Raw genomic sequence first — 26554 nt, forward strand, 5'->3', positions numbered from 1 at the left:
TGGTGTTTCTGAGTCACCACCACCTCACTGTAAACATGAGTGGAGAGCCATACATGACCCTGTGTGAATGTGATTCATTACTCAGTGGGGCTAGCTGTCTCTGTCCCACTCCCCTGTCTGTGTGTCTGTCCACAGATGAGGACCTGGAGAGCTCTGGGGATTTTGGCAGTGGGGGGGCAGTGATCCTGCTGGATGACCAGGAGGAGGAGCCCGAGGTGGCAGGGGGCCGGCAGAAGGAGCGAAGAGGCCGCATCCACCCGCGGGGGGCCATCGAGGACGACGAGGACGGCGAGGATGACAAAGATGACGAGACTGGCTATGTGTGGTAGCTCCGCCCCCTCCCCTGACAACAGCTTTCCAGGGACTACCATTATCTGAAAAGATCTAAAGCCATTCCAGCGTCCTCTCCCCTTCTTTCTTTCCATCTCTCTTTCTCCCTCCCCTTTTCCTGCCATCCCTTATTCACACCTTCCCTCCTACCCTTCCTCGGTTTTATTTTCTTTATTCCCTCCATCCTGTCTTTCCGCATCTATTATGTAATCTCCTCCCCTCTCTCCCTACCTCCCATTCTCTTTCTTTCTCACGCCCCCTGTTCCATTTTTCCTTTCCTTCCCTCTCTCCTCCTCTCCCCCAGCCCCTCTTTGTCTTCCTTCATTCCTCCCTCCCTCTCCAACAGAAGATTGATCCCAACATGCAGAGACTCTATTCCCCAGAGTTTGACTCCCTCTCTCTAATGCCCCCCCCACCCGAAGCTTTGCTCCCAGTCTGTAGTCTTAGAGGCGATGGCTGTACGTACAGTAGTGTGAGAGCTGGATGTGTTATGTGTCGTACTCTCTGGGCCCGAGCGGTTTGGCTCTCGAGGACTCTGAAGGAATGAAATAGCGCCCCCCAATGGGCTCACGGAGGAGAGACGTTCTGGCTGGCAGCTTGATTCCCATCCGTCTCTCACTTTAAAAAAAAAAAAACCTTAAAAAAAACACAAAAAACTAAAAAAAAATGTTTTGTTATAAGCCATTATTGCTGCTGCAAAGGTTATGTTCTATTACTGTGAGATACAGTTTCTATATGTTCCTCTATGTCTCCTTTGCTAAGTGCATTCTGGGAAATCTGCCCCCACCCCAATGCACACACACTCACTCAAAGGCTTTGAGGAAAAAAATTGATTGTGCTGATTTTAATGTAGCTTTGCTTCTGTTTTACTTGTGTATATGTAGGATTCCTGATGGAGGTTTGGCCTTCAGAGCAAGTCCTTTGTCCCTGTGTCTTTCTTAACAGTAACCTGTTCAGACCACGAGGAATATTCCAGAACAACAAACCAAAAACAATAAATAATCCAGTGCACCCACAGTCACATCGACCCTTTCATGTCACCTCCAGCGAACAAATCGTGTTCCAGAATGTAACCTCCCCCTCCGTCTCGAGCAGGAAGTCGTGCTTCTGTCATACCGGACTTTTCCTGCCCAGACCATGACTGGTCTGAAGGGGTGTGGTCTCAGGTGGGTCAGGTGCTGATTGGTTTGACATCACCTCGGCAACCATCTGTTATAATGAGCCTGGCTCAAGTACAGAGATATAAAGGCCTCTTCTTAGGCCTGTAGCCTTTTAAAAACAAACTAGGATGCTTTATTGGGTATGGCTTGCATATAAAGCTTCAAGCACATATCAGACCTGTGTAAGTGTTAGCTTATGTTAAGAAGAGGATGCAGACAGTCTAGGATAACTGGCCACAAATGATTCCTCCAAAATGATACCGTATACAGAAACTTCAAAGTGTGTTCCCAAGTAACCACGCTTGCATATCAAAGGTTTTTAAATGAATGTGCACTTTGGTCGGACTGGAAAGCAGGTAGCCCTTCAATGCATGTTATGTATTTCAAAAGACAGCAATTCATAGCAGCGGCTTGTTAAATTTCCATGTTTTTTTTTTCTCCCTTCATCAATCTGGACAAATATGCTATCGACAGAGAAATAAAAACAACACCGGGAGGATTTAAAGGTTGTACAGTATTTCCGTCAGTGTAGTGCATGATTAAAAGGCATGCCGCTCTCGGCAGGTCCCCACGATGAAATGCTAAATTATTCATGTGTGAGTCACATAACCCACCCTTTGGGCACACACACACGCACACACGCGTGTACGCACACGCATACACGCACGCGCACACACACACACACACACACACACACACACACATTCTGTATGTCTGTCTGTCCGTGCTGGAGGAGAACTTGACTGGTTTGTTACAAAAATCTGTCTGTGCGATGCCATCTGTACAAAATCCTTTTTTCAAATGATCTTTGTAAAGCACAAATGTATTCTCATTTAAATTAACAACAACAAAAAAAAAACAGGAAAAAAGATGTGCTTTATATTGGAGTGCTGTGATTATCGGTTTTGACTGTGCTCTGCTTTTGTATCTACTTTTATTATTTTTTGCAAAGGATTGTGGGACTGAGGTGTGATCCATTGGGCCTGCATACATTTCAGTGGTTTAGTGCTTTTAAAGAGTCTTAGCCCATTTCATTTGCGTCTTGTGTTGCGGTATGGCATTGTAATGCATATAATGTAGAAGCACCCCCCCTCCTCCCCCCACAACCCCACACACAAAACACACTGAATCTGTGAAGACGAATATAAAACTTTAAAACTAATTTTCCAAAAAAAAAAATGTAATTTTACATTTGTTTTCATTTGTTTTTTACTATTCATAATTTATGCCTACTCGGTTTTGAAACCTAGCGCCATAATGCGTTTCCCGGTCATAAATACATAATTTTTTTTTTGCCTGTGTCTAACGAAGCCCTGCCCCTCGCATGGTCTCGCCCCCGCTCCCCGATTGAGAAGTTCCTCCGTTTCTTCGGCTGATGGTGAGAAAAGGGTTCTAGCTGAGAGATTAATCACGGCAGCCGCTGGCTCTGGGCTACGGCAGGGCGGCGTGTCCACGCGCAGCCCGAATCCTCTGCTGGCGTAGCTGGCGGTTTGCTGCGGCCGCCGTTCTGAAATGGCTCAGCCGGAGGTGATCGATATTTCTCGTTTGCCGCGCGCAGTAATTACGGAGCGCTCTTTAATTTAGCGAAGGGAAGGAACGGCGCTGACGCTCGGTTCAATCCGCCAGTTCACCTCGGTCCGAACGGAGCGGCTTTAATTAACAGCCACGGCGACGGGCGCCTCCTGTTTTTTCGCGGAGCTTTTCTCCTGGAGAACGGTTGGTCCCGCGTCTGCATTCGCACCCGTGTGCGTGTGCGCACACCTGCGTCTCCACGTGCAGTCCTGTGTCTGCGCGCACACACACATCAGTATGCATGTACACTCCTGCTTCTGTGTTCACACCTGAATCTTCACACACACACACCTCAGTACGAGTGTACACTTCTGTTTCTGTGTTCACACTTGGATGTGCACATGCACACCTCAGTACGAGTGTACACTCCTGCTTCTATGTTCACACCTGGATCACCACATGCATGCACACCTCAGTATGCATGTGCATACAGTCCTATTTCTGCACACTACTGCATATTGTGTGCATGCTCCCTACAACACTTTCGGGGGAAATGGGAGTAAAGTTTATCTGTGGCCTTATCCCGTTATTTTGCTGGCCTAGAGGTAAGCATCGATCCTCCAGCTCGCGCTGGCCGCGTCTCTGTTCGTCTCCGACCCTCAGCCGGCGGTGAGTGGTGCATGATGGGTAAAGGCCAGTCATTACCCGCTGAGCAGGCAGCGCAGAAACAGGCTCTTCGCTGACGGTCCCCTGACGACTGTCTACCTGCGGTAAGAGGCGGGGGGGGGGGCGGGGGGGGGGGGGGGGGGAGTGAAACTCATCCCCCGTTAGGCATGTGGAGGGTCCCCTCTCCTCTGAGAGCTGAGGACGTGACGATGGAAAGCGCTCCCCGTCCGACCTGCCATTTCCTCCGAAAGGAGCAGGTAATCAGAGGCTGCAGCCTCCACGCTTACCTGTCCCCCTGGAGTGGGCGGCTAATGGGCCCTCTCTCCGTTTCTATATCCCCGTGGCAACCGTGACATCACAGTCAACAACAGGCTAGCGAGGGCAACGTGCCCCAGCTCCGCCCACTAAGCTGAGCCGAGAGACTCGGCCCACCAACCGTAAATGCGGGGGGCGTGAGGTTTGGCTAATCTTGTGCCGCTTTCTCGCCTCAGAGGGCTGTGAATGTCAGGTGAAATTACCTGTAATCCAGTCTTCCTTTCCGGAATCAAGTTTGTGAGTCAGGCCGTCTCAGCAGTTGCCTGCTATATTTCTTTTTTTTTTTTTTTTTTTCTCGATAATCTGTCTATATTTTTATGCTGTGCCAGTTCATTGGCCTGGCTTGCATGCTGGGGTCGGGGATATGTGTAGGTGCAGTACTTTACTGGACTTCCAGTCTGCGGTGGATAAAGACAGGCACCTCGGGAGCAACATGGTTGCTGTGAGGGTGGCGGTCTCGCCATCTTAGGTCCATTTCTGAACCAAGCAGTACCGAACAAAACAAAGCAGCATTTCAAGTTCCTGTGCTACCCCATTTAAGTCAGCTGTCTTTCGCCTTGTACTCTGGCTGATATGCATTTCTTGGAGAACATAGCTCTCCTTTAGAGTCTACGGCGGATGCTAAATTTATAGTATAATATCATATGTGCATATGTGTGTGTGGGGAGGGGTTTAAGGATTATCTTGGTGGCGGTGTGGGTGCAATCTGATTAACAGCCACTGCATCCCTCATGGTTTCTTGTACTTCCTGACCTGAACACTAACCTGAGAGGGGGGGGTGTCAGGGGTCAGGCAGACGACCCCCTTATCCCACTCCAAACTGCTGACTGTTCTTATGAGAAGCTGTGTGCACACAACGCAGACACGCCCTTGTTATAGGTTAGCAAGCACATTTCTGTTGCAGGTCCCAATGTGTCTCACTTCTGTCACTGCTCACAGTGTCTTTAAATGGCAGAGTCACACTGAAACCGGTCGGAGGAGCCAAACACAGACACACACACACAAATATACCAATACACACACACACACACACACACACACTGCATGTTCGAGACAAATGGAAATGTTCATCTTTAGCCGGCTGTCCCTCGTAAACAAAAGAGAAGAGAAATAAAAAATGAAGGACAGCTGTGCAAATTGTTATTTTTCTGCTGTGTCTCACCCTGTCATTTCCTCCGCGCATTATTCTTTTGTTTCAGGCATCGAAAAACTTTCAAACTCTAAAGCGGATTTATTGTAAGAGATGTGTATAAATTCAGCCGCGCACCCGTTTCAGTCCCATGGCAGTCTGTTCTTCTTGTGCCGCAAACACCCCCATCCCGCCCCCCACCCCCCCCCCCATGTCTCAAGTCCCGTCTACCTGCCCGACAAGCATCTCTCATTTCCAGAGTGCAATAACTCTCCTTGGTTCCTATTCTGCCCATTTTTAACCTCTTCAATATTATTGACACACACACACACACACACACACACACCAATAACATAAATGGCCATATTTGCAGAAGTCTTTGTTAATTCTATATTTTTTACTTTGTAAAGAAAAACAGAAAAACGATGTAATATAATGCCATGTAAAGGCTCTGTGGCTGTGTTTATTTGCATTAACGAGGTGTATAATTGATAGTCTTAAATGTAGTTATAGATCTGTAGCTCTTCACATATACAGTGTAGTGAGTTCTGAATGTTTTTTCCCTTCTGGAGTTAAAATGGAATGTTGATGTTTTTGGCTGAATTTCTGATTTCAATGTAACGGTTCCACTATGTTTGTCTGAATAAATTTGAGTCTGTCCTGTTCTGCTGTCGGCGTGATGTTTAATTCTTCAGAAGCAAGGCGTTAGTTTAAAAATGACAAGCAGCTAAGCAAGCAACACAATGTTAATACGGTAATTTGAGTGAATGGAAAAGCAAATTCACTACCCAACACACTGGGATCTTGGCCACATAGTTATTTTTCATCATTTTTTCATTGAAACAGCCCAAAAAAAATGGGTCAGACCACTATAATAATCAATTTGGAGTTTTCCAAAACATGCCAATTCATTTCGACCATGAGTGGAAAGTCTTTTGTTCTATTTAGGACATGCCTAGCTCTACCGTAGGAGGACCCTGTCAAATAATTTACCACGACAATAAAACACAAATGATTATGTGAGCCCTGGAATTCACTATCCCCTGAACAGCCTTAAATATGTGGTGTAAAGACTAATACTCCTAGCCTTCAGTTGTGGGTTTGTCCTTTTTACCAATGCTGAAAAGATTCACTGACCTTTAAATAATCTGAATGGTTCATCTCATTCACAGGAGTCATTATATCAGCCAGTGCACTCATAATAAAAAGCGATTGAATCTGTGCAGTGTAGACTTAAAAGAAAACTGCAAACTCTTCCAATTTGGTTTTGTGCTGGCCATGCCCCCAGCATGCCTCTGTTCAATCAAAACATGACATAGGCTGGTAATGGAAGTGTTGGTCACATGGGGCATTTGAGCCAATCAAAAGAGACTGTGTGTTGCCAATGAAGAGGGGAATCAATTGGCGCAAGCACCCCAGCTGTTCTCCATTCCCCCGGAAGACCTTCGAAAGTGGGAAAAGTGTGCTTGATTTGCCGCATCGTAAGCGCTGGGGTGCTGGTTTATTCTCCTGCGTAGAGAAGTGCACACTGAGCTGACGGGCTCAAACAAACAGGCCAAACAGAGGGTCTGTAGTCATCCATCACTGACATGGGTGAGTCTCCCTGGATCCCCCCCTTTTTTTTTTTTTTAAGCTGCGCCTTACTGCTTTAAAAATGTGTCTGTCTGGAATGCTGGAAGGGAATTGATTATCTCAGTCCATGAGAACCTGTTCAGCCTTAGCTGTGCCATCGTTAGGGGACACCTGAGTGGATTTGGCATCATCTCGGTGGAGCTGAGAGGCACCGGGAGCTCTTGGTTAGACGTGGATCTCTTGGCAATCTTTAAAGCTGGGGAGTATATCTCCTGGTCTTCCTCAAAGGAAATTGAACGTTTCCGCATTCAAGGGGAACCTTTAGCATAAGCAATTTATTCGCAGCCAGAGTCCCCAGTGATGCAGCCTCCTGCTTACTTAAGGACTTCAATCAAATACTTGAGATTCAGGGTGAAAGATTAATTTTTGTGGCATTTCGGAGCCCAGGTTTCCACAATAATGTATCAGAACTGTTAAACCCCAGCACCAATGTGCACTGGCTGCCTTCCAGACACAGGTACATTCAGTGTCATTTCAGTGTATTCATTTCAATATGTTTCTTTTGTATGGTGTGGTATACATGCTACAGTAGCACTTTCTATGAATGGTACTTTATAACAGCTGTATAACTTCACCTTTAAACGGACTACATGAATGTTCATAAGCGCTTATTTCAACAGCCACAAGTAGGCATAATACATGCTATATCACCACCAATACATCATGTAACACACAATATGCTGAGAACAGTGGTCTCCAACCCAGGGCAAGACCACTGATGCTAATTGGACTTTCACTGCCATTATCCCTAACCGCTGTCCTTAAGCATAAATTTGTGAACATTTATAACACTTATTATGAGGGTATTAATCATCATACATCACACCGGTACTTGAATCTTTTGAATCTTATTTAATTTGTGGGTTGAAATGCTCCTAATCTGCTCCATCAAAAGATGGTCTGATTAGCCTGGTCTGTCCTTTTGCCGTAATTGTGTTCAGTTCTGGTGATTACGGAGGCGGTGGCAGCTAAGACGGTTGTGATGTGATGAAAGCTTGAGGAGATGAGGGTACCTCATCCGTTACAAGTGCTGCTCTTTTGCACTGAGGACATGGACAAGATGAACGCTCAGTCTTGACCCTTGGTCAGACAAATTGCTTGACGGCTCTTTTCGAAACAAGGAGAGGTGCTTCTCCTAGTGTTCTATCATCATTGATGGTAATTTTATGTTAGTACTGTGTCTCAATGAGTTTTTTGTATTCGCAGGACGTGTTTCTCTCTCTTGTTCAGTGTAACGAATAAAAAAGAATTCCTTTCAAGTTTGCGTTTATTGTAAACCCAAGAGCAGGCACAATGTGAGAAGCTGAAATAACTATTAACCCAGATGAGATTGCGCATCAGTGAAGTGATTTTTGATATTTACACTTGTCAAATGGCCCCCGCCCCCCGAAGGCACACATTATTATACAGTGTTTTCTTTCTGCAGTCTGCATCAGGTTTCTGAATGAAGTGCGTGATTCAGAAATGTGTCACGACTGCCTTCAGAATGAATATGGCTAGCTTTGACGGTTCGTCACTTGGGCCTGTCCTTGCAGGATCTAGTGCTCTCATGAGCCCGGGGGGTGGTAACTTGAAGGCAATGCTCTGTTCTCTGACTTCTGTTATGCTTCTGGCTTTTGGGCTGCATTTATATAGCACTTTTTTTTTATCCAAAGGGGCTTTTGTTGAACAGTGCCTCGGTTCCAGGGATTCCTGCTTGGCGACTCCACCATTGTGACGATGACCGTAGGCTTCAGAACGCTTGGCTTACATCAGGGCCAGGCTTGCGCCTGCATAACCTTGCAAACAGGATTTTCCTTCCCAAAGAGTGAGCCAGAATGCCACGTTTGTTGTAAAGGCTTTGGCACTTAACTTTAAAAAAAAAAAAAAAAAACAGATGCCAGCTATGATGTGGGCGAGGTGTCACTCAGCAACTAAAAATGTGTGGTGATTGATGAAATCAGAAAAAAAACGAGTGCACATCACTTCAGCTGTCCCAGAAAAAGCTACTTCATCTGTTAATCCCTGGGTGAGTAATATTAAAATTGAGATGACAATGCAGTGATTAATACAATGGACATCCAACATCTCATCCAAAATTATGGGCATGAATATGGAGTTGGTCCACCCTTGGCTGCTATAACAACCTTTACTCTTCTGGGAAGGCTTTATACCAGATGTTGGAGCATTGCTGCAGGGATTGGCTTCCATTCAGCCAAAAGCTCATTAGTGAGGTTGGGTGCTGATTGGGCAATTAGGCCCAGTCAGGGCTCTGTTGAGTCAGGGCTCTGTGTAGGCCAGTCAAGTTTTTCTACACTGTTTGTGACAAACAAAGAATTTTGGGGACCTTGCTGTGTGCCCAGGGGCAAACTGTTGGGAAGGCACACAATCATCTAGAATGTCGTTGCATGTTGTATCATTATGATTTGCCTTCACTGGAACTAAGGGGCCTAGCCCAAACCATGAAAAACATCCCCATACCAAGATCAAGATTAAAACTCATGCAATCATATAACTAATCAATTAGAGGAAAATATAATAAACACTGTATCCTATATAGGCATTTCCTCATTGATTAGTGGTCACATGATTGATTGATTCATGGTTTTTGCTGTTTTAAAACTTTAAAATAGGTACATTGTCTTATACCAGTAGGTGATGCATTCCAGACATTTGTTGCTTGAATTGAAGGCTGTCGGCTAAATTTAGTTGCTTGCTGATGCACTAAATAATCTTTTTTGCCGATGGAGGTTTTTATATTCCTAGTACCGTTTGAACATGGTAGAGTGGTCTTTAATCATTATTGGCTACAAAGTCAGGAAAATAAATACTGCTATCTCCCTGAAATAGTGCCTGACATAATATTTCATTTTTAAGTGTTCTCCATTTGACACAAACTGGTAAATATCTGGCCTGGAAGTGCGTGAAGAAAGAAAATACAGTTAAATTATAGCGGCCGTTGCCTATTATTTCATTGTAAATATAGCACAGAAAAGCAATCATGCAGGACCTAGTCATCATCAGAGGCAGATCCCAAAATATAGATCCGAGAGCCTAACAGTGAGAAACACATTCTTCTCACACTAGAGCTGCTTGAGACGAGTTGAAACTGATTTCAGTGAATCGCACCACCCACAGTTGAAGAGAGAAGTTCTGCAAGTGTTCACTACAAATTGTACAGCCCAAGGGGAGCTACGTGACAGCTCAGGAGAATCATAAGCTTGTACTGCGTGTAGTCTCAGAATGCTGAACAGAAACAAAACAATGGTTGGGAATCCAAGATGAAAAACATACCGGGCAACCATGACTAAGAGGTTTTGGATGATTTAAGGCTGAATACATTTAGGCTTACTACTGAGACTGCGGTAGGGGGGTTTACCTGTTCAAGTCAGTCATAACCCTGTTCCTGCGAACGAGTCATTGCCATTGTGCTTTTTGCTTTTTGGTGTGTTTCAGGCTTTGGCATGTTTCAGTCTTGTCTTGTCTTGTATAAAGGCTTTCGTTTTGACCCTTCTAATCCCCTTGACCTTCACTCAACCAGTCAGGGTGAAAGGGCACGTTCATGGTCAAGGGCGAGGTTATCATGAGTAATTTTTTATTTTTTAAATCAGAAGCTCAGTTCACGTAGCCATTACATTACACTTCTACCCCAGACTTCAAAGTCCCAAGCTCTGGACTTCACCTCCCATGATGCTCTCTGAAACATGTTTGCCTTTTGAATGTGCACCTGATGTGCGATGAGCATCTTAGTTCAAAGAAGCTGTTGAATAAACCAGGTAGAGACTGGACATCAGTAGTGGCTGAGGGGAGTACTCCCCCAACTGAGTTTGCACACCTCTGAAACTTCCCCATAAAATGTATTCATGCACTTACTTCACCATGAAATGTATGTGTGCACTTTGCCATGAAATGTATTGTATCTTTGCAATCCCAGCATCTCGAGTTTACTCTGTATCTGCAGTAATAGAGAACCTGATTCATGTTTGCACCAGGTGCAGTACCCTGTACTGTATTATGAGCAATAATATCATGATGCTCCAACCTTGCAGAGGATCTTCAATCTTCATTTCGCACCTGCTCGGCCAATATGGCGACACTCTCTCTCACGTGAGTTCCTTGATTATCCTCAGTCTTCTGTGTGTTAAAAATGTTCCTGCAGTATATTTACTGTTTCTCTCAAGAGGAATGAGCGTATGATGTACAGTACTTAAAGTTCTTGCCCACTTTTCTTCTCCAGCAAGGTAAGACAACAGTGCTCTGCTAGACATCTGTGTGTGGCGTCTTCTTGCCTTGCTTCCTGACGCACCAATCTGCATCGTCAGACTTTTATAAAGCTTCTTTTGTCAGGTGCACGACCTCAATCAAATAAATCATTAAGACGGATTGTACGCCGTAATCCTTTCCCACCTTTTAAATGGGGTTATTTAGTACAATCCACAGTATTAATCAAAGAGAAAATGTACACAGTCTGGATGGTGAAGAAACTTAACCTTCATCTTCAAATTTCTAATTTATATTTATGGCACTCGGCTGAACGTTCCTGATTAATCCACTTAATATTTCTGCGCTGATCCGTAAATCTTCCGTCTGCCTCCCCGAACCGGGGATGGATGGGATGTGAGGAGAATTCAGCAGCGGCGGCGATTTGGAGCAAACAAACGGGAGCGAGGGGTGTTCCTCCCAAACCAGTGTCCTGCCGAATCGGCGCGGGTCTAATTATTTTTTGATCATTTTGATCAGGGCGTATTAATCAGGAGCTGGGCTCTAATAAATGAGAGATTTGCGGGTTTGTGGTTTGGAAAAACCACACGCAAGGATGCGGGCCAGAGATCTGCGCTTGAGCTTCGCATGGGGTGCGTCTCTTCTGTATTTCTTCAGATGCTGAGGGCATGACAGATGAAGCCATTAGGATTGCAGACAAATTCCACTGGCTGTAGAACACTGCTTGTTATGACAGAACTCTTCAGACTACATCCTTTCCTGCATGCTTTCCATTGCATTTAATCCACACAGATTGCTTTGGCTGTTCTGCGTGACGGAAGTACGTTCTTTCCATCTTAAACTAAGGCTAACACACTGTTACTAGTTTTATTTTTAAATCTACCCCCCCCCCCACCCCCCCCACAAAAAAACCTCCTGTACTAGGACACGTAAACTCCTGACACGTCCATATATTTTAGGCTCTTGTTCTCGATGCGTTCCACTTTGTATGCTCGCCGGATGGCGGACGTTCGTGGGACAGCGGCCGCGTCGATGAGGTCACCCTTCGCCGCGACCGTGAAACGCCGAGCTTTTATTCGCTTTATCGCGAGGCAGTGAGAAGGGCCGACGGCGGGGGAGGGGGGGGGATTAGGAGGCTCGTTCTCGCTAAGGAGCGCCGTGAGAGGGTCGCGGCTCGTGAGATCGTCTCATCTTGCGAGGGAACAAAAAAAAAAAAAGTGAAGCACCAATCCCACTCGAGGATCCGCTGCCCTGCATTTCGATCACAATCGAATCACAACACAATCTGCAATCTGAAAAACGCGCTCCCGCTCAGAAGAATACCAATCCACTCTGCCGAGAGCCTTAAAATTCCATCACAGGTTAAATGTGTCAGGTTTTTTTATTTATTATTTATTTAAAATTTTTGACACTACCTGGGTGTCCCGATTTATACTTGCAGGGAGAGAGGAAAACGAAAAAACAAAATTGCAAAAACTACATTTCTTCTTTCGGCGTACACTTTAGAGAGCGGGCAACTGAGGCACCATTATTATCACCTCAAAGGCTGTAATAAAAGTGAACCTTCACAACACCCCAGTTCCGATTGTCTCCCACGCCTGTTAAACCTGGCAATCTCCGTTTCTGCTGGAAATCTTAACACTTGAATTGAGGTGCTCAGCAGGACTGCGGAGACGTATGAAAGAAAATATTCAGGAGATGGTAATTGGACTGTGATTTGAACTATGTAAAGAGCCTGTGGGTTTGCATTTAAGGGGGCAGCTCTGCCTTTTTTTTTTTTTTTGTCAATGAGAATGAGGCGGGATACGTCTTCTGAACACAGACGGACTGAACCCTTTCAAAGGAAGGCCTAACATAACATTAATCGATTTACACCTGTTCCTCACACATCGCAGGGGGTCAGAGTGATTCTTCATCTGGCCCCAGCACTAACTCTGTGACACGAGCAAATGGAAGTTTCCCACATTTACGGAGAGGGGAATTTAAAATTCTCTTCCTTTGGCAGGGTTGTGCGAAGAATGCGGAGTGTGCTCGCTCCGGTTGGGGTAAAATTTTAAACCCCATCGCATAACGCTTTTTAAAGTACCCCTAATGTCGTTCTCTTCAGAAAATGTTGTTTTCCGGCTTTGGAGAAACAATCGGCAAGTTTGAGACTCCTCGGAGAGTTTTCTTCGGGTCGCAGTCATCTAAAAAACAGTTTTGTAGTTAAGGAAGCAGTCCGGGAACCACGGGGGGATGGCTACCTTGACTTTTTCTCCACGGGAGTTTTATTTCCATTTCTCACAATATCTGATGTTTGTGGGCGTTTTGTTCCTCTGTGACATTGTCGTATGCTGTCTCCCCGCTCATCCCTGCTGATCTCGTTGAACCCCCCCCAGGTGGAAAATGGCATTGGGTGACGTTTCGGTGGCATGGCACCCTTGTGATTTTCGTGGGGGTGTTCTGCAGGGGTGAGGCTGCTCTCAGGCTGGGGAACTGCTGAGGTTGGCGGGGTCAAGCTATACACGGCCTCATTAAGAGGAACCAGCAGAGGGACGAGGGGGTCTGGGTGTCAGACCAACACTGTAATTGCAGCCATGCCATTAGGAATATGGGTTTGGCATCAACCTCTTGCTTTTCCATTGGCTGGTTATGTCTCTCTTTATTATGTCCCTGTACAGTGCAGTCCTAACCCATTTTGTAGTCTGTGAGGATGGTAATGAAGGCCCTGTCTCCAAAATGCCCGTGTTACAGTGCACAGGGGTGAACAATTACGCTCCACATGATGGTTAGAAATGTCAGAGGTCGTTTGGTTCAGCAGGATCAAGGGAGGAGCACCCTGTCAAAGCTGGAGTCACTGCTCTGTGGCCTACATTTGCCAGTTAATTCACTGTTAGGTTAGTGCTGCTGTGTGACTGGTGGACAGTTTTAATTGGTTGTGTGCATGAATGTGTGTGCATGTGTGCGCGTGTGTGTGCTCATTTAAAACAGAGTGAACGAGTCCCCTCCTGCACCTTTCTGTTATTTGTTGGCACATTTTCTGGACCTAATATGCAATCGCGTGAAATATTACCCCATGCTTGATACTGTACCTACACTTAGCAACAGCATTTCACATGGGCATTTCAAAGTTAGGCTGCTCCATACCTACTAAAGTCTTAAATTCTGACATCTGTGTGCACTGTGTTTGCATGTGCTATGTGTGATTTATGTGATGGGTTGTTAGCTGCAGTTTAATTTTTGTGATTTCACTTCTGCATATCACATCTGACACAATTTATTTGTGGGCTAATGAAATATATAATTAAGACCCTTGATATGAGTGTAAATTCATACATCAGATGGAGATATTTGGACAGTTCTTTTGTGATTTCATGACAAACATACTTTGTGTCTTCTGCACTTAATAATCATAAATAGTCATTTTAAATGGTTATTAAAAGTTACAATTGTATATTTTTCAGTGCATACTGTAACTTTACAAAGATATTTTATCTCACCACCATAACGTTGACATTTAGAACAGTTTAGAACTGCCCTTTACATTAGTGATAATAGTAACATATTAGAATTTCTCCTGGTAAATGGTTTCAGTTTCCAAGTGCTCTACAGTCGGTCCAGTACAACTTGTAGCATGTACAATCAATTTACATGATTTTTAGCCCAGAATTAATTAGCTATCACAATTATTTTCATGTTCCTATGTACATTATTAGCTGACTAGTTGGCTAGAACATTAGCTAGCCTGGCCATTCATGGGCTGTTTAGCAAAGTACTTAAAAGCCACAATGCCTTTCTATTAACTCCTCACATATTGAACACTTGCATAATGAGAAAGCAGCAGATTATTCTCGCAAAATCGTTTTCAAATGACTGCAAAATACAATATAAGCGTATCTGAAAGGCTTTGTCCTGGTGTTGGATTCTGCCACCAGGAGCTGAATAATATGCATTCTCTTTCATCCAGCTACACAGTAAAAGGGACAAAAAGATACATTTCTACCCTAAAGCTTTTTTTTTTTTTCCTGTTTTGTCACTGGTTTTCCATTGTGATACTTAGTGTGTGATGTAGTGGCATATGGTCTGCGTGTTCTGTGTGCTGCGTGCATCTTAGAAGAGAGAAGATTCTCGGGCAACTCCTCACACCTGCAGTTCTATTTCAGAGGCGGGAGAGATGTGCATTAATGTTGCCTTTTGGCAAGCCGATGACTAAAAGCAGTGAAGCAGTGGCTGCTTTCGCATTATTCTGCTTTTCCTGTTCAGGGGGCATGTGGACCATCCACTGGGATGGATGGGTTTATTAACACTGAATTTAATTGGCATGTGTTGCAGGTCAATATGGTAATCTGTCCCTCAGGGCCCGGCGAGAGTGACTCATTAATCACCTGTTTTACCGCGCTGTGGCACTCCGTCTGCAGGTGTTGGTGAAGTGGCTCTTCCTTCACAGCACAGCCTAGTGGCTACTGAGGAAACTGCACGTGTGTTTAGTCATTTCCTCTGTTTCCTGCTCTGCATTCATGGTTATGATGGTGAGCCAGTTGTTGTCTTTGTAAGTAACTTGCAACTTCTGTTGAGCAATTTACTCATCTTGGATTGAATTTATGCATGCAGTGATGCGCATGCACACACACACACACACCCATGAATATCCACATACACACTATATATATATAGTATTGGTTCTATATTTTACTGGGTCTATACAGTTAATGACTGAACTGTTGAAAACAGAAGGAATTTGATCACAACAGTTTGTAAGCTCATTGACCAGTCCAAATCCATTCCAAATTTGAACTCTTCTAAATAAGCATATTTTGCAGGTTTTTACTCCAGTTTTCACTTGGGCAGTATTACGTGTGTCATTGCACATGGGCGCTGCATCAAGCACATTTGTTACCATAAGGAACTGGATAATGGCTCCAGAGGTACTGTATTTCCCTGTGGCTAATTTGTGTGGAGGTCTGCATATTACACACTAAAGCTGAATTTTGGTGGAGGGATCATTGCTGTAGAGCACTGCTGTAGAGCACAACTCCAGTTCTAGAGGGCCACAGCTGCTTCATTTAAGTCATTGACTGCAGCCCCTTGGGATTCAGTTTGACACCCCTGCGATAGATCCTGATAGGCCCTGCCAATGGCAAGTTGTCGCTGCAGTAGTCAGATCTTTCCTGTAGAGGGCATTGCGATTACAGCAGTGGAGAGAATCGACTTCTTTGTGCTCGCCCAAATTTAGAGCTTCTCCAGTCAGTCACCTTTACTAAGAAGCTTGGGCTAGTAGTAGAAGAGTGAAGCAATTTCATTGGATTTGTGAATGGTATTAAAAACTGCTGAACAAGTTGCAAAAAAATACCAGAAGAAATGCAACAACCAAAATGCTTATACTGTACATTAACTTAAACATTTTTGTCTACAATTCAGGTCATGATTCTCCAGACTAAAATATTTAACTGGTTTGAACGCATATCACAGCTCTAATCACAATGCAATGGAACTGTTTTTATATGTCACAACCATGCTCTTTCATCAACCAACAAATAAGGAACAGTTCAGCTGATCTTCGAATACTTTTCTCTACGGAAGTAACAGCGACGCTTCCGAGCTTGATGGTAACATTTCCTTGACACATTCTATGCATGATAACCCCTCTATAATAACATGCATAGATTTTTTCTTTGCCAGTGCCTGCATGTGTGCAGGCCGTGTGGAGCTTCCACACTGTGAGGCAGTCACCTTTACAGAGGCAGTCACTTTTACATGCCCTTATCATGTGCCCCAATTTTACATGGGCTGAAGTCGGCTAAAAATGGCACAGAAACGCTGTACGTGTTGTACGCAGGGACTGCAGAAGCGATCAATATGAACGCATCAGCTGTTCTGTTAGAGGGATTGTGACCACTGCAGTGGAGGGGAGTGTGTGATTTCTCTTTTTGAGAATATGGATGGTGGCTGCATTAGAGAGGGCATAGGATTGCTGCAGAAGAGAGGCAACGCAATCTGCAGTGGAGAGTGCATGCCATCACTGCAGCAATGCTGTGGAGAGGTCCTGCATGCACTGCAGTGGAGTAGACATATGGTCACTGTAGTGGTGAGGGCATATGATTGGTGCAGTGGAGAACTCATCTCTGTAGAAGGCATGTGATTGGTGCAGTGGAGAACTTACATAAAACAGGGTTTCCCAAACTCCGTTCTGGTGCCTCATTTACAAAATCCAATCTACAGCTGGTATTTCCCCCTTCTATTTGAAGAATAATTTTATTTTTCTGTTTTGAGACTGATGTAGAACAACACATGAAACAGACAGCTTAAATAGGAAGCCCGCTGAGAATGGTCTTTCTAGACAATCAATCTTATTGTTTAAACGAAATCACCTGCTGTGTAATTCATTAAAAGTGCTTTGCTAGTAAACACAGAAATGCAGTAAATAGAAGAATAAGTGTCAAGCGACATCTAGTGGTGGTGGCTAATAAATGCCACAAATGCCACTGTTTGTTGATCAGTATATTAGATTCTGCAAGATACTGTTGAAGTGGAAAACTACAGTGAAAGAAGGTAAACTCTTAATTTCTACAATCATCATGGACTTGCAGACTCTCCAGTATGCACAGAGCTCTGCAGCATACCTCTACATGGCAGTGTGTCATGGTTGCTAAGGACCCAAGCATGTGACTTAAAGTTTGCTGTGGCAATCACACTACTACTACAACAACTACTAAAACTAATGAACGTGAATCACATGTTTTCAAGAAAATTCATAAATTCCCAGCTGTACAAATGGATATTTTATTAAAATATATATGCTATGCCAGCTCCCCTGGTTTAGAGAGTGTAGCTATGGCTGCTGGTCACCATGCGGGTCTTCTTGGAGGGTGACGGGCAAGGCTGAAGGAGTGGCTGGGCCTCAGCCCTGTTCTAGATCTCTTGGCCTTCTTTCCTCTCCTCTGCAGGTGTCTTCATCACCGTCTCCAGCACACTCTGTTTTGACCTTCTCACCCGATGCAGGTGTAGCTCTGTTGCTCCAGGTGTGCGGTGGATTAATGATTGGACGATGCCTTCCCTTTTGAAGCTGGAGAGTCCAATTGCCGTTTGCTTGTTTTATGTATGGTAGGACTCCAACCTTAATGGAGCTAATTTGAATCTTCATTAGTGGTGCAATGAGAGACCATTTGTGCCCTAGTGAAGTGGGGTGATTGGGATGTTATTGTAGCATGATGAGGTAATGGTAGGGGCTGTACTACTTTGCTCATTCATACTCAGGCCATTTTAGTGGACCAATGCTGCCATCTGGTGGTCAGTTGATTGTGCATTTTGTACTTGACTGGATAAGTCATTCTGATAGTGACTATTCATGTGGAAAAGAATAAACAGCTGATACACCTCTGTGGACTGACTGATATCTAGTCAATTTTCATATCTTCTGAAAATCAGAAAGTCCGGGATATCCAACTGTTGTTGACAGAGCTGAGAGAATGCCTGGACAAAGTGAGGCTCTATTGTCCACAGGGGAGGGCTAAAGCAATCTTCAGCTCTGTGTGAACATCGTAGCATCCATAATAAGACTTGCTCCATCTTTATTTGCATCAGACACAAATCCAGTGCGAGAGATACCAAGTTTACCTTTCGTAGTTATGCTTACCTAATGGAATATGCGCACAGACAGACAGACAGACAGACACACCAACGGACAGGCACACGCAAAGCAAGCCTGAACTGCCAGTTGAAAATGGCGGCAGTGCTTCCACACAGCATTAAAACCTAATCAAACTAAATGTGAGTCAGCTTGCAGCCTACATTAGGAATGTTGGCTGAGTTTTTAATTGATTTGGCCGGAAGCGCATTCATTTTTAAAGCATTTTAGGACCACAGACAATAGGGACTCGAGGAGCTAACTTTAGATGCTTTGTCTGGATAATGAGTCAGACTTTGGTCTCTCTCATGCAGTTTCGAGCTAAAGCACCTGATCTCAGTGTAGTGAGGCACCAAAGAAATCTAATACTGATTGCATGACGTGCTGTTAGGGAGTCCTTTGGGGCATTGCAATAGCAGTGATAGGATTTTAGTTGGCAGGACTCTCCTCACTTTTTTTGCACAATAGTAACTCCTGTGGTTGATACAGCACCTGCTACGTGCCCGCATCACCTGTGAGAGGTGAGCAATCCTTCGTAATGTTAGCATCGTTTAACATGTGGACTGTACAGTGAAAAGAAGTAGGTATCTGTATAAAATGAATCATTTTAGTTTAGGTTAGGGATAGTTCATCACACAAAAAAAGGAAAAGAAATTGAAGCGATGAGATGATGGCTCTCTTAGTCCAGCAGAAAGGCTCCACAAGGCCTCGTAACAAAATGAAGTTTATGGACGAGGAAGAACCAGCTAATGTTCCGCTTTAAAATCCCTCTCACATGCCAGAAACAGTGAAAACAAATGCCACCGTTTGCCTAAATGCATCGCTTGTAGGCTGTTTGCGCAGTTAAAACCATTTCCGTGGAGACACAACCTCTCAAATGACCTCGTCTTTTGGAACAATGTACTGGAATGTTAATCATCCCTGATTCTAAATGAATTGTAAACTCAGCTTCAGTGCCACAAAGTTATCACCAAGAGTACGGCATGTGATGTACGACATTATGCACAAGGAAACTTTTAATGATCGCCTGTATCGTCTGCTCTGGGACCGCGAAAGACGTCTGACTTCAGGACAGTTTGTACAAGTATCCGTCTCTGTGTGGAATGGGGCATAGCAGATCGTTGTTCCCAATCAACAGTTCAGTTCCCTCCCAAACATTCTGATGAATATGCAGCTGGATGTCTTTTTGCCTTCGGGAGCAGCCATTGTTCTACACTTATATGTAATGCTTTTGTAATACATAAAGCACTTGGCCCCTAATGTGTCAATTTATCAGATTACTTTTTTAATGGGTAAGGCAACCGTATTATCTTAAAGTCATTTTTCTACAGTTAATGTCTTCTGTACCAAATGTTTCTTCCTGCATTACCATGTTATTAGGACATATTGTACATATCTATTATTCTACCAAAATATGAAATGCCTTTCTGAAGAGGTTCTCTCACACAGTGCTAATTTATAAAGGAAATGAAATGCATTTTTTTCCCCTCAAGATGATTCTTGTGATGTTTGGATGTTTACAACAGCTTGTGATTTAGCATGGATTCGTGTCATATCGCAGAGAAAAGTGTGTTAAAACATCCTGGGAAATCATTTGGTGTTCCGCATCATTGTGCAGAAAAAAATATATTTGAACAACGCTGAGGTTTAACAAAGCTGATAAATCTAGATTTTACTTTAAATCAACACGGAAATGTTTGCAGAATACTTTTTGTTGAGGCCTTGGCAGTCCCCTGGCTCTCCATCTGTTTGTAATTTTCTTAGCCAGTCGTGAGGGGTATTACTGCTCTGCCAGGGGCAGTCAACACAAAATGGTGAAATTTTTCTAATGCTACAAAACTCACATCTGAAGAGGAGATAAGGGATGAAAGAAGGAATAAAATTATCCCAAACCCCTGACAGCTGTCATCCTGAGTGATGGATGCTATTTGTGTGTCTGGAGCCTTAAATTTCTTTCAGCACTTCTGAATAATACAATATGACATACAATTATGTTTCAGTGTTGCTCTGTAGGAGGATCCTCCAGCCACAATTACCCAGAGCTCAGTTCCCATCACCTGGATATCAGCCATATTTAAGTCACCGTAGACCAGAACATCGGTCACAATTAGCTGGACTTCCACCGCCATTACCTAGACCGCTGTCGTGATTGGACGGCTTTAATTACGATTGTCTGGACTTTGTCGTGATCAGCTGGGCTTCGGTCACGGTTGCCTAGGCTTCGGCTGGGACAGCTTGAACTTCGCCTGCGATTGTCGGAAACATTAATCGTGATTACCAGTGATTCAGTCACAACTTCCTCCGCTTCGGTCACGATTGCTTCGACTTCAACCGCAATTATGCGAACCTCAGCCCCGATTACCTCAGCCTCAGCCTTCCTGTGCCACTGTGCGAGATTGATCGCTACATACAATTCGGAGGATGTCAGCAATGCAGATTAGCCAGAATTTAAAAAAAAAAAAAAAATTCAGTCAAGGAAACACTAAGAATGTCTTCCACAAAGCAAGAATCAGCATATGGACAATCAGAGCTGCAGTAAGATACTGCAAAAATCTAATGTGGCATCTCAGCAAAGAACAAATATTAATAAATATTTTTTCTCACTGTGACATTGCTGTGCTCTATCATTCACCTAGTTTTTATACAATAGTATGACGTCTGCGGGTGCATTTCGAATGAGCTTGATTTAATTATCACTTCCTTTTTAATCAAACCTAGTCTACCGTATATACACTGAACAGATTCACTGGGCATTGAGCTGGCTCATTCGCTTTAATGTAGGCCTTTACGGAAACTTGGCCACTTATTGCAGAGTTGGCCGCTGGCATAAACACTCTTTTAAAAGACTTTTAGGGCGACAGCTATCCCTGGGCCACATAGTTACTTTTTTTTCCAGTTAATGAATTCATTTTTTTATTTCATTTTTTTGTTGTTGGAGCGCTTTGGGGCCACAACAATGTTCTTGTTTAGGGCCACTGAAAGCCTATCCTTTCCTAGGTCTCTGTGTTAGTGTATCATCAAGGGTCGTTGCCCCTCCACCCCTGCCCCCCCCCCCCCCCCCCCCCCCCCCACTTATCATAAAACTTAGTAAAGAATGTGCTGCCAAAAGCTTTAATTTTTTCCTCATTCCGGAAACATCCACAAGAGTGAGTTTCCCTCTCCTCGCACCACTGGGCCGTTGTGGTTCCCATGGTTTCCAGGTTTCCAGCCTGTTACACAAGTTATTTGTTACTGACATTGAGGAAAGTGAAAGGCAACAGAACAAAAGCCCATTTATCACCTTTGTTTTTTTTTTAAATAAATAAAAAAACAGTGTACATGACATCACCACTATCATGTGATCTCAAAACGGGGAAGGGGAGGGGTGGAGAGTTCTATCCTGGCAGGTGAATCTTTTCCAGCTGCTCTGCCCACAGGCCCCCTAAAGCAAGACCAAGGAGCAGCTCATAGACCTTCTTCGTGCTGGGATTCACCCTGCCCTCATTACCACTTAAATTTGTATTTTATGTTTTTGAATTTACATTGTGTCCCCCCTGCTGGTCTGGCAAGGACAGAGCTGGTTTATTCACATGAATATTTAATATCTCAAGGACAAATATGATATTATATTTCTGCCATACGGGGGCACTGTTGTCATTGCATTGGAATACGACCACAGGCTTGTCACTGATGAATAATGAACTGTGCTAATTTTCAATGCTGACGACACCAACATCCTCCCAGGCATGAAATGTTTTTATTTTATTTTTTTTAAACCAAATATTTTGAGCCAATATTTGGGTGTCACAGGTGTTTCTCCGGCCCACTGTTTGAGTAGATGGAAATTAATGTAATCCATCAAACCTCTTCAAGAAAAATCTGACATTTGCTTTCACAGTTTTGAAGACCTCCGATGGAATTTTGTTCCTTTTGCATAAAATGCCGCACGCCTTACTTACAAATGAAACCAAGGGATTGTGTGTGCCTGATAATGCCAAACACAAAGCTGCTTTGTAAGGCATCCTAACACGGCTACTGAGGCTCTCTGTGTCTTTTAACAGAAGAGGCAAATGAATGTCATTAGATCCGGAAGTGGGGGTAATCCGCTGTTCATTACAGCTCTGTGAATTTCCATGAAAGCTGCTTTTAACCTTTTTTATTTTTGACCAGATCAATCAGTAGAGATGATTTTCTGTACGACTAATGGTGTTTCAATTTCGTTTAATTTAAGGGAAGTTGCAGGTAAGCGGCAGTGATCTCTATTGTGGAAATGGAACTGAGTTGTGCCATTACTTACAGTCACAAATAAATGACGGCATCCTACCTGACACGAGGCTTGACGTTTATCCGAAAGAAAGGATGAGACTGACTCGGGTGGGAGGGCATTACCAGAGCTCTGATTGGTAATAAAGCAGCTGGTTCAACACAGCCCCAAAACAGAGCCTTTGTCTGCATTTACGAGAGCTGTGAGCTCACCAGGGCACGGGGTCTCTGTCTCGCCGTCTGTGACGTCCCCTCTCCTCCAGGTACTCGGCGCAATAGGGGCAGAGGCTATTTTAAAATCCCCTCGCAAGACACGGATCTGAACTGCCTGGCCCTCCCATCGTTCACATCAAAGACTAACATTTACTTTATCCTCCAGCTGGCATATTAACACGCTGATTATATCAAAGTCTAGTTCGTAGACACACAGAGTCACGTCCCTGTGTTCTTGGGGGCTGTTTCACACACGTTCTTCCTGCTTCCGTTCTGGAAGATTTAACCAGTAAACAGCTCGGGGACGCGAGCGGTCGCAATCCATCTGAATTGGGGCCCTTAACGTGAGAGAACTGGCTCTTCTCTCATCCTGTGTGAGTGGTTTTGGGCTTCAAGGTGAATCTGGTGCGAGAGAGACGCGCGGACAGGAGGTCCTAGCAATTGGCAGGCTGTTTAAAAGGTCAAGGAGTGGGGCGACAGATTGTCAGTCTCAATCCTCAGGCCTTCGAGGGCCTCCATAACCCGTCGTGACCTCTTGCAGTCGTTATCCTCCTCCCATCCTGCCTTGTTGTTCTCCCATTAGGTTTTCCTGGCAGAAGGTGCACCATATGACAGGTGAGCCCTTTGGAGCTTGCAGTAATAAATCTCCATTCTCCCGGGAACAATGTGCCAAGAAAATTAGTGCCCGGCGGAGATGCCTGTATTAAAAGAAAAGCCAGAATTAATGAAGTCTCTGTTCAAGTGTGATGGGGGTGGACCTGGCTTTACAGATCTCGGAGTAAAATGGCAGCGATTATACCTGTGGCTCGGGTCGAGAGACACGCTTTAGTTAAGGATTTCGGAGAAGTGTTAGCACGCGACCGTTCGCCATGGATTGTGACATCACTCACCACCCTTTGTGAAGCGATTTTGAGTACGATTAGCTCCCACCGCTTGGATTGGCTCCCACTGCTCGGTCACCTCGGTCTTTAGCTCTGTGAACTGACCATATCTCTTGCTGCACAAATTGGGGTGGCCGGGGCATTGCTTCGAGACGAACTACAGAACTACCCCTTCGCTCTTTGTTCTGTCTACAGCAGGGGTGCACAACTCCGGTCCTGGGGGGCCGGTGTGCATGCTGGTTTTTGTTCCAACCAATTACCTTAGTTTTAGATTTTTTGACAGCTCTATAAACTAGGCTGGTTAACTCCTGGACTTGAGCACAGTACACTCTTTAGGATACGCTTGCAGTGTGCAGCTGTAGCTGGTGCTTATGCAATTTTCTGATCAAGATATGATTGAGCTAACTGAATAATTAAGAAGAGAAGTTGGCACAAAATCCTGAAACGGATCTGCCCTTGTTTTGCACCGCTGGTCTACAGCATGTCCGCACTGGAACATCCCCACTGCACAGCCAGGCCGCTGGATGGCCACAGGATCCTTGTGACGCACATTTGGGTTGCTTGTGTGGTCACAAGGCCTGTATCAGTTAATCTGATAAAACGCCACCATGACTCATATCTGAGGTAGCTAATAATGGCACTGATGTAGTTTCTGTACTTCATTCAGTAGGTAAGCGGGCAGCAAATGACCCGTGTAGAATTTATATTGAAAAAAGCAATGGGTTGTAATTAACATGAAAATTGTGTTGTGGTGAGCTTTTCTTTTTTTAATTTAAAAAAAAAGGGAACAGCCAGTACTTAAGTGGGAACCTCACAGGAGCACAGCCATTTTAATAATCAGTTACTGTACTCCGAACAGACTGTACCCTGTCAACCTGACCTCATCAACAGACCGTTTCATTGAATTGGGAAGTTTTGAATTTTCCTTCAAGGTTTATTACCTATTAACCACTCTACTTTGCTCTGTGCGCTTTCATTTCTCCCACTGTTGTCTACACTTTGCAGGGAGTTGAGCACTGTCATTCTGGAGAGGGAAATCTGACATTGAATGATAATTAAGATGCGGATTATGAATAAATGATTACAGTGCCTCTGTGCTGTGCTTACGCTGTCTTTGTGATGGGTTTAGTCATCAGTCATCTCAGTGAGAGAGCCCCAACTGCTCTGGCACTGAGACAATGACCATGCAACTTTTTTTTTTTTTTTTTTTTTTTTTAATTGAGCAGATGGTAATCTGTAATCTGGAGCCGGATCGCAGGAGAAATCTCCTTTAATCTGACCCTATTGGAGAGACATTCCCCAATGTCACATGACAGAGAGGGCCCTGGAACAGTTGGGGTGCCTGAGCATGTTATTGCATGAAGTGGCATTCTGTAAAATCCTTGGGCAGGATGTCTTCCAGTTTGCAGATAGTTCCGTGGACGTTCTTTCCAGGTGTTTAGATGGGTTTTATGGGTGGGATTCAGGCATTCAGCTTTGTTGGTCAATCCAGTGATGGGATTCTGCTGGTTCAAAAGAGACTCCAGAAGACTGAAAGATGTAGTGCCACAGCTTCTGTGTCCTGTGAGAATGAAGCTTCATGGCCCCTGTGTGGTGCTCCCGCGTCATTCAGAAAATCCTGGAAATTCAAATCTTTAAAAAATGGAACCTGCTCATAGTGTAGAGTCCTGCGCTGAATATTTGTGGCTCACTGCATGCTAGGTTTTAACAATGCTGGTTTATATTTTGCAGGGAGTCCTGTAGAGGGTATATGCTTATTTATATGTTTATTGTGGAGGGGATTTGGGTTTCTAATGCTGTCTGCAAATATAGAGAGCACAATATGGAGAGAGGCCCGTTCCTAATTGCGAAGTGGATGAATATGGCTTTTCAATTTAGAGGGCAATTTAGATTTTAATTTTGCTCCAGGCTTCCATCACTATAGTGATGTGACGGTTGCACGGTGCAGGCAACAGATTGATTTCCTTGAGGGAGGAACAAGTTGTCTAATGCGGAGCTGATTAACGGAAGACGTTCAGCACCAAGACGCTCGCTGTGTTCTCCAAGTAGACCTCGTCAGGGCTTGAGTTTCACTTTTTATGATAATTTTTTTACTGGGGTAAATTTCCTTACATGCCTTAATCAAACAGTGGGTTTTTTTTTTAGTCTAAAGGGGGTACTACACTTGCTAGCAGGGCGTGACTGCAATGCCAATATGAACCGTTGCATATCTATGCAGCCATTGCTTTTTGAGAGGACTGCATCTTTGCATTTTAAAGGCCAATTTTTAAGTCTATTTAAGAGGTTGTTGAGCCACCATGAGGCCAGTACGGCCTGCATGCAGCATAGAAGTCTACCCATGTCTGGAATTATGTGGAAGGAACACCAGTCTTCATAAGTTAGTCAATGAACTCGCGCTCGTGAGTGTACTTCTGAATTCGAATCTGCTGACTGAGAAGGCACTTCCATGCTACTCAAACCACTCGGTGTCTACTGCGACTTCTGTGGACGGAGTCATTGTTGTCTTGAAAGACCCTCCTCTCTATGGGAAATAAATGGAAGATGATCACTCACTACCATTAAGTAAAAATTGGCCAGACTTGCATTGAAAGATATGAGTGCCTCTAAACCTTTTCAGGAAAGGCCCTTTACAGAACTTCCAGTACCCGTACCATTTTTTAGTCATTACCTG

The 26554-nt window shown here is 44.3% G+C and overlaps 2 protein-coding genes across 5 annotated transcripts in view; both read left to right on the plus strand.

Moving 5' to 3' along the window:
* The window catches only part of spock1 (SPARC (osteonectin), cwcv and kazal like domains proteoglycan 1), a 228580-nt gene extending 222805 nt beyond the window's left edge, over positions 1-5775 (plus strand). For all 4 annotated transcript variants that reach the window (XM_064325886.1, XM_064325888.1, XM_064325887.1 and 1 more), the window contains one exon: positions 136-5775. In XM_064325886.1, the coding sequence (XP_064181956.1) occupies positions 136-329 (194 nt within the window). In that variant the 3' untranslated portion in view covers positions 330-5775. The remainder of the gene's footprint in view (positions 1-135) is intronic.
* Positions 5776-6564: 789 nt separating this feature from the next.
* LOC135250052 (short transient receptor potential channel 7) overlaps positions 6565-26554 on the plus strand; it is a 126034-nt gene continuing 106044 nt past the window's right edge. The window contains exon 1 of the mRNA XM_064325884.1: positions 6565-6709. The gene's annotated coding sequence lies outside the window, so the exon portion shown is untranslated. The remainder of the gene's footprint in view (positions 6710-26554) is intronic.

This window comes from Anguilla rostrata, chromosome 3 (assembly GCF_018555375.3).
Source record: "Anguilla rostrata isolate EN2019 chromosome 3, ASM1855537v3, whole genome shotgun sequence".
In the NCBI taxonomy this organism is placed as follows: Eukaryota; Metazoa; Chordata; class Actinopteri; order Anguilliformes; family Anguillidae; genus Anguilla; species Anguilla rostrata.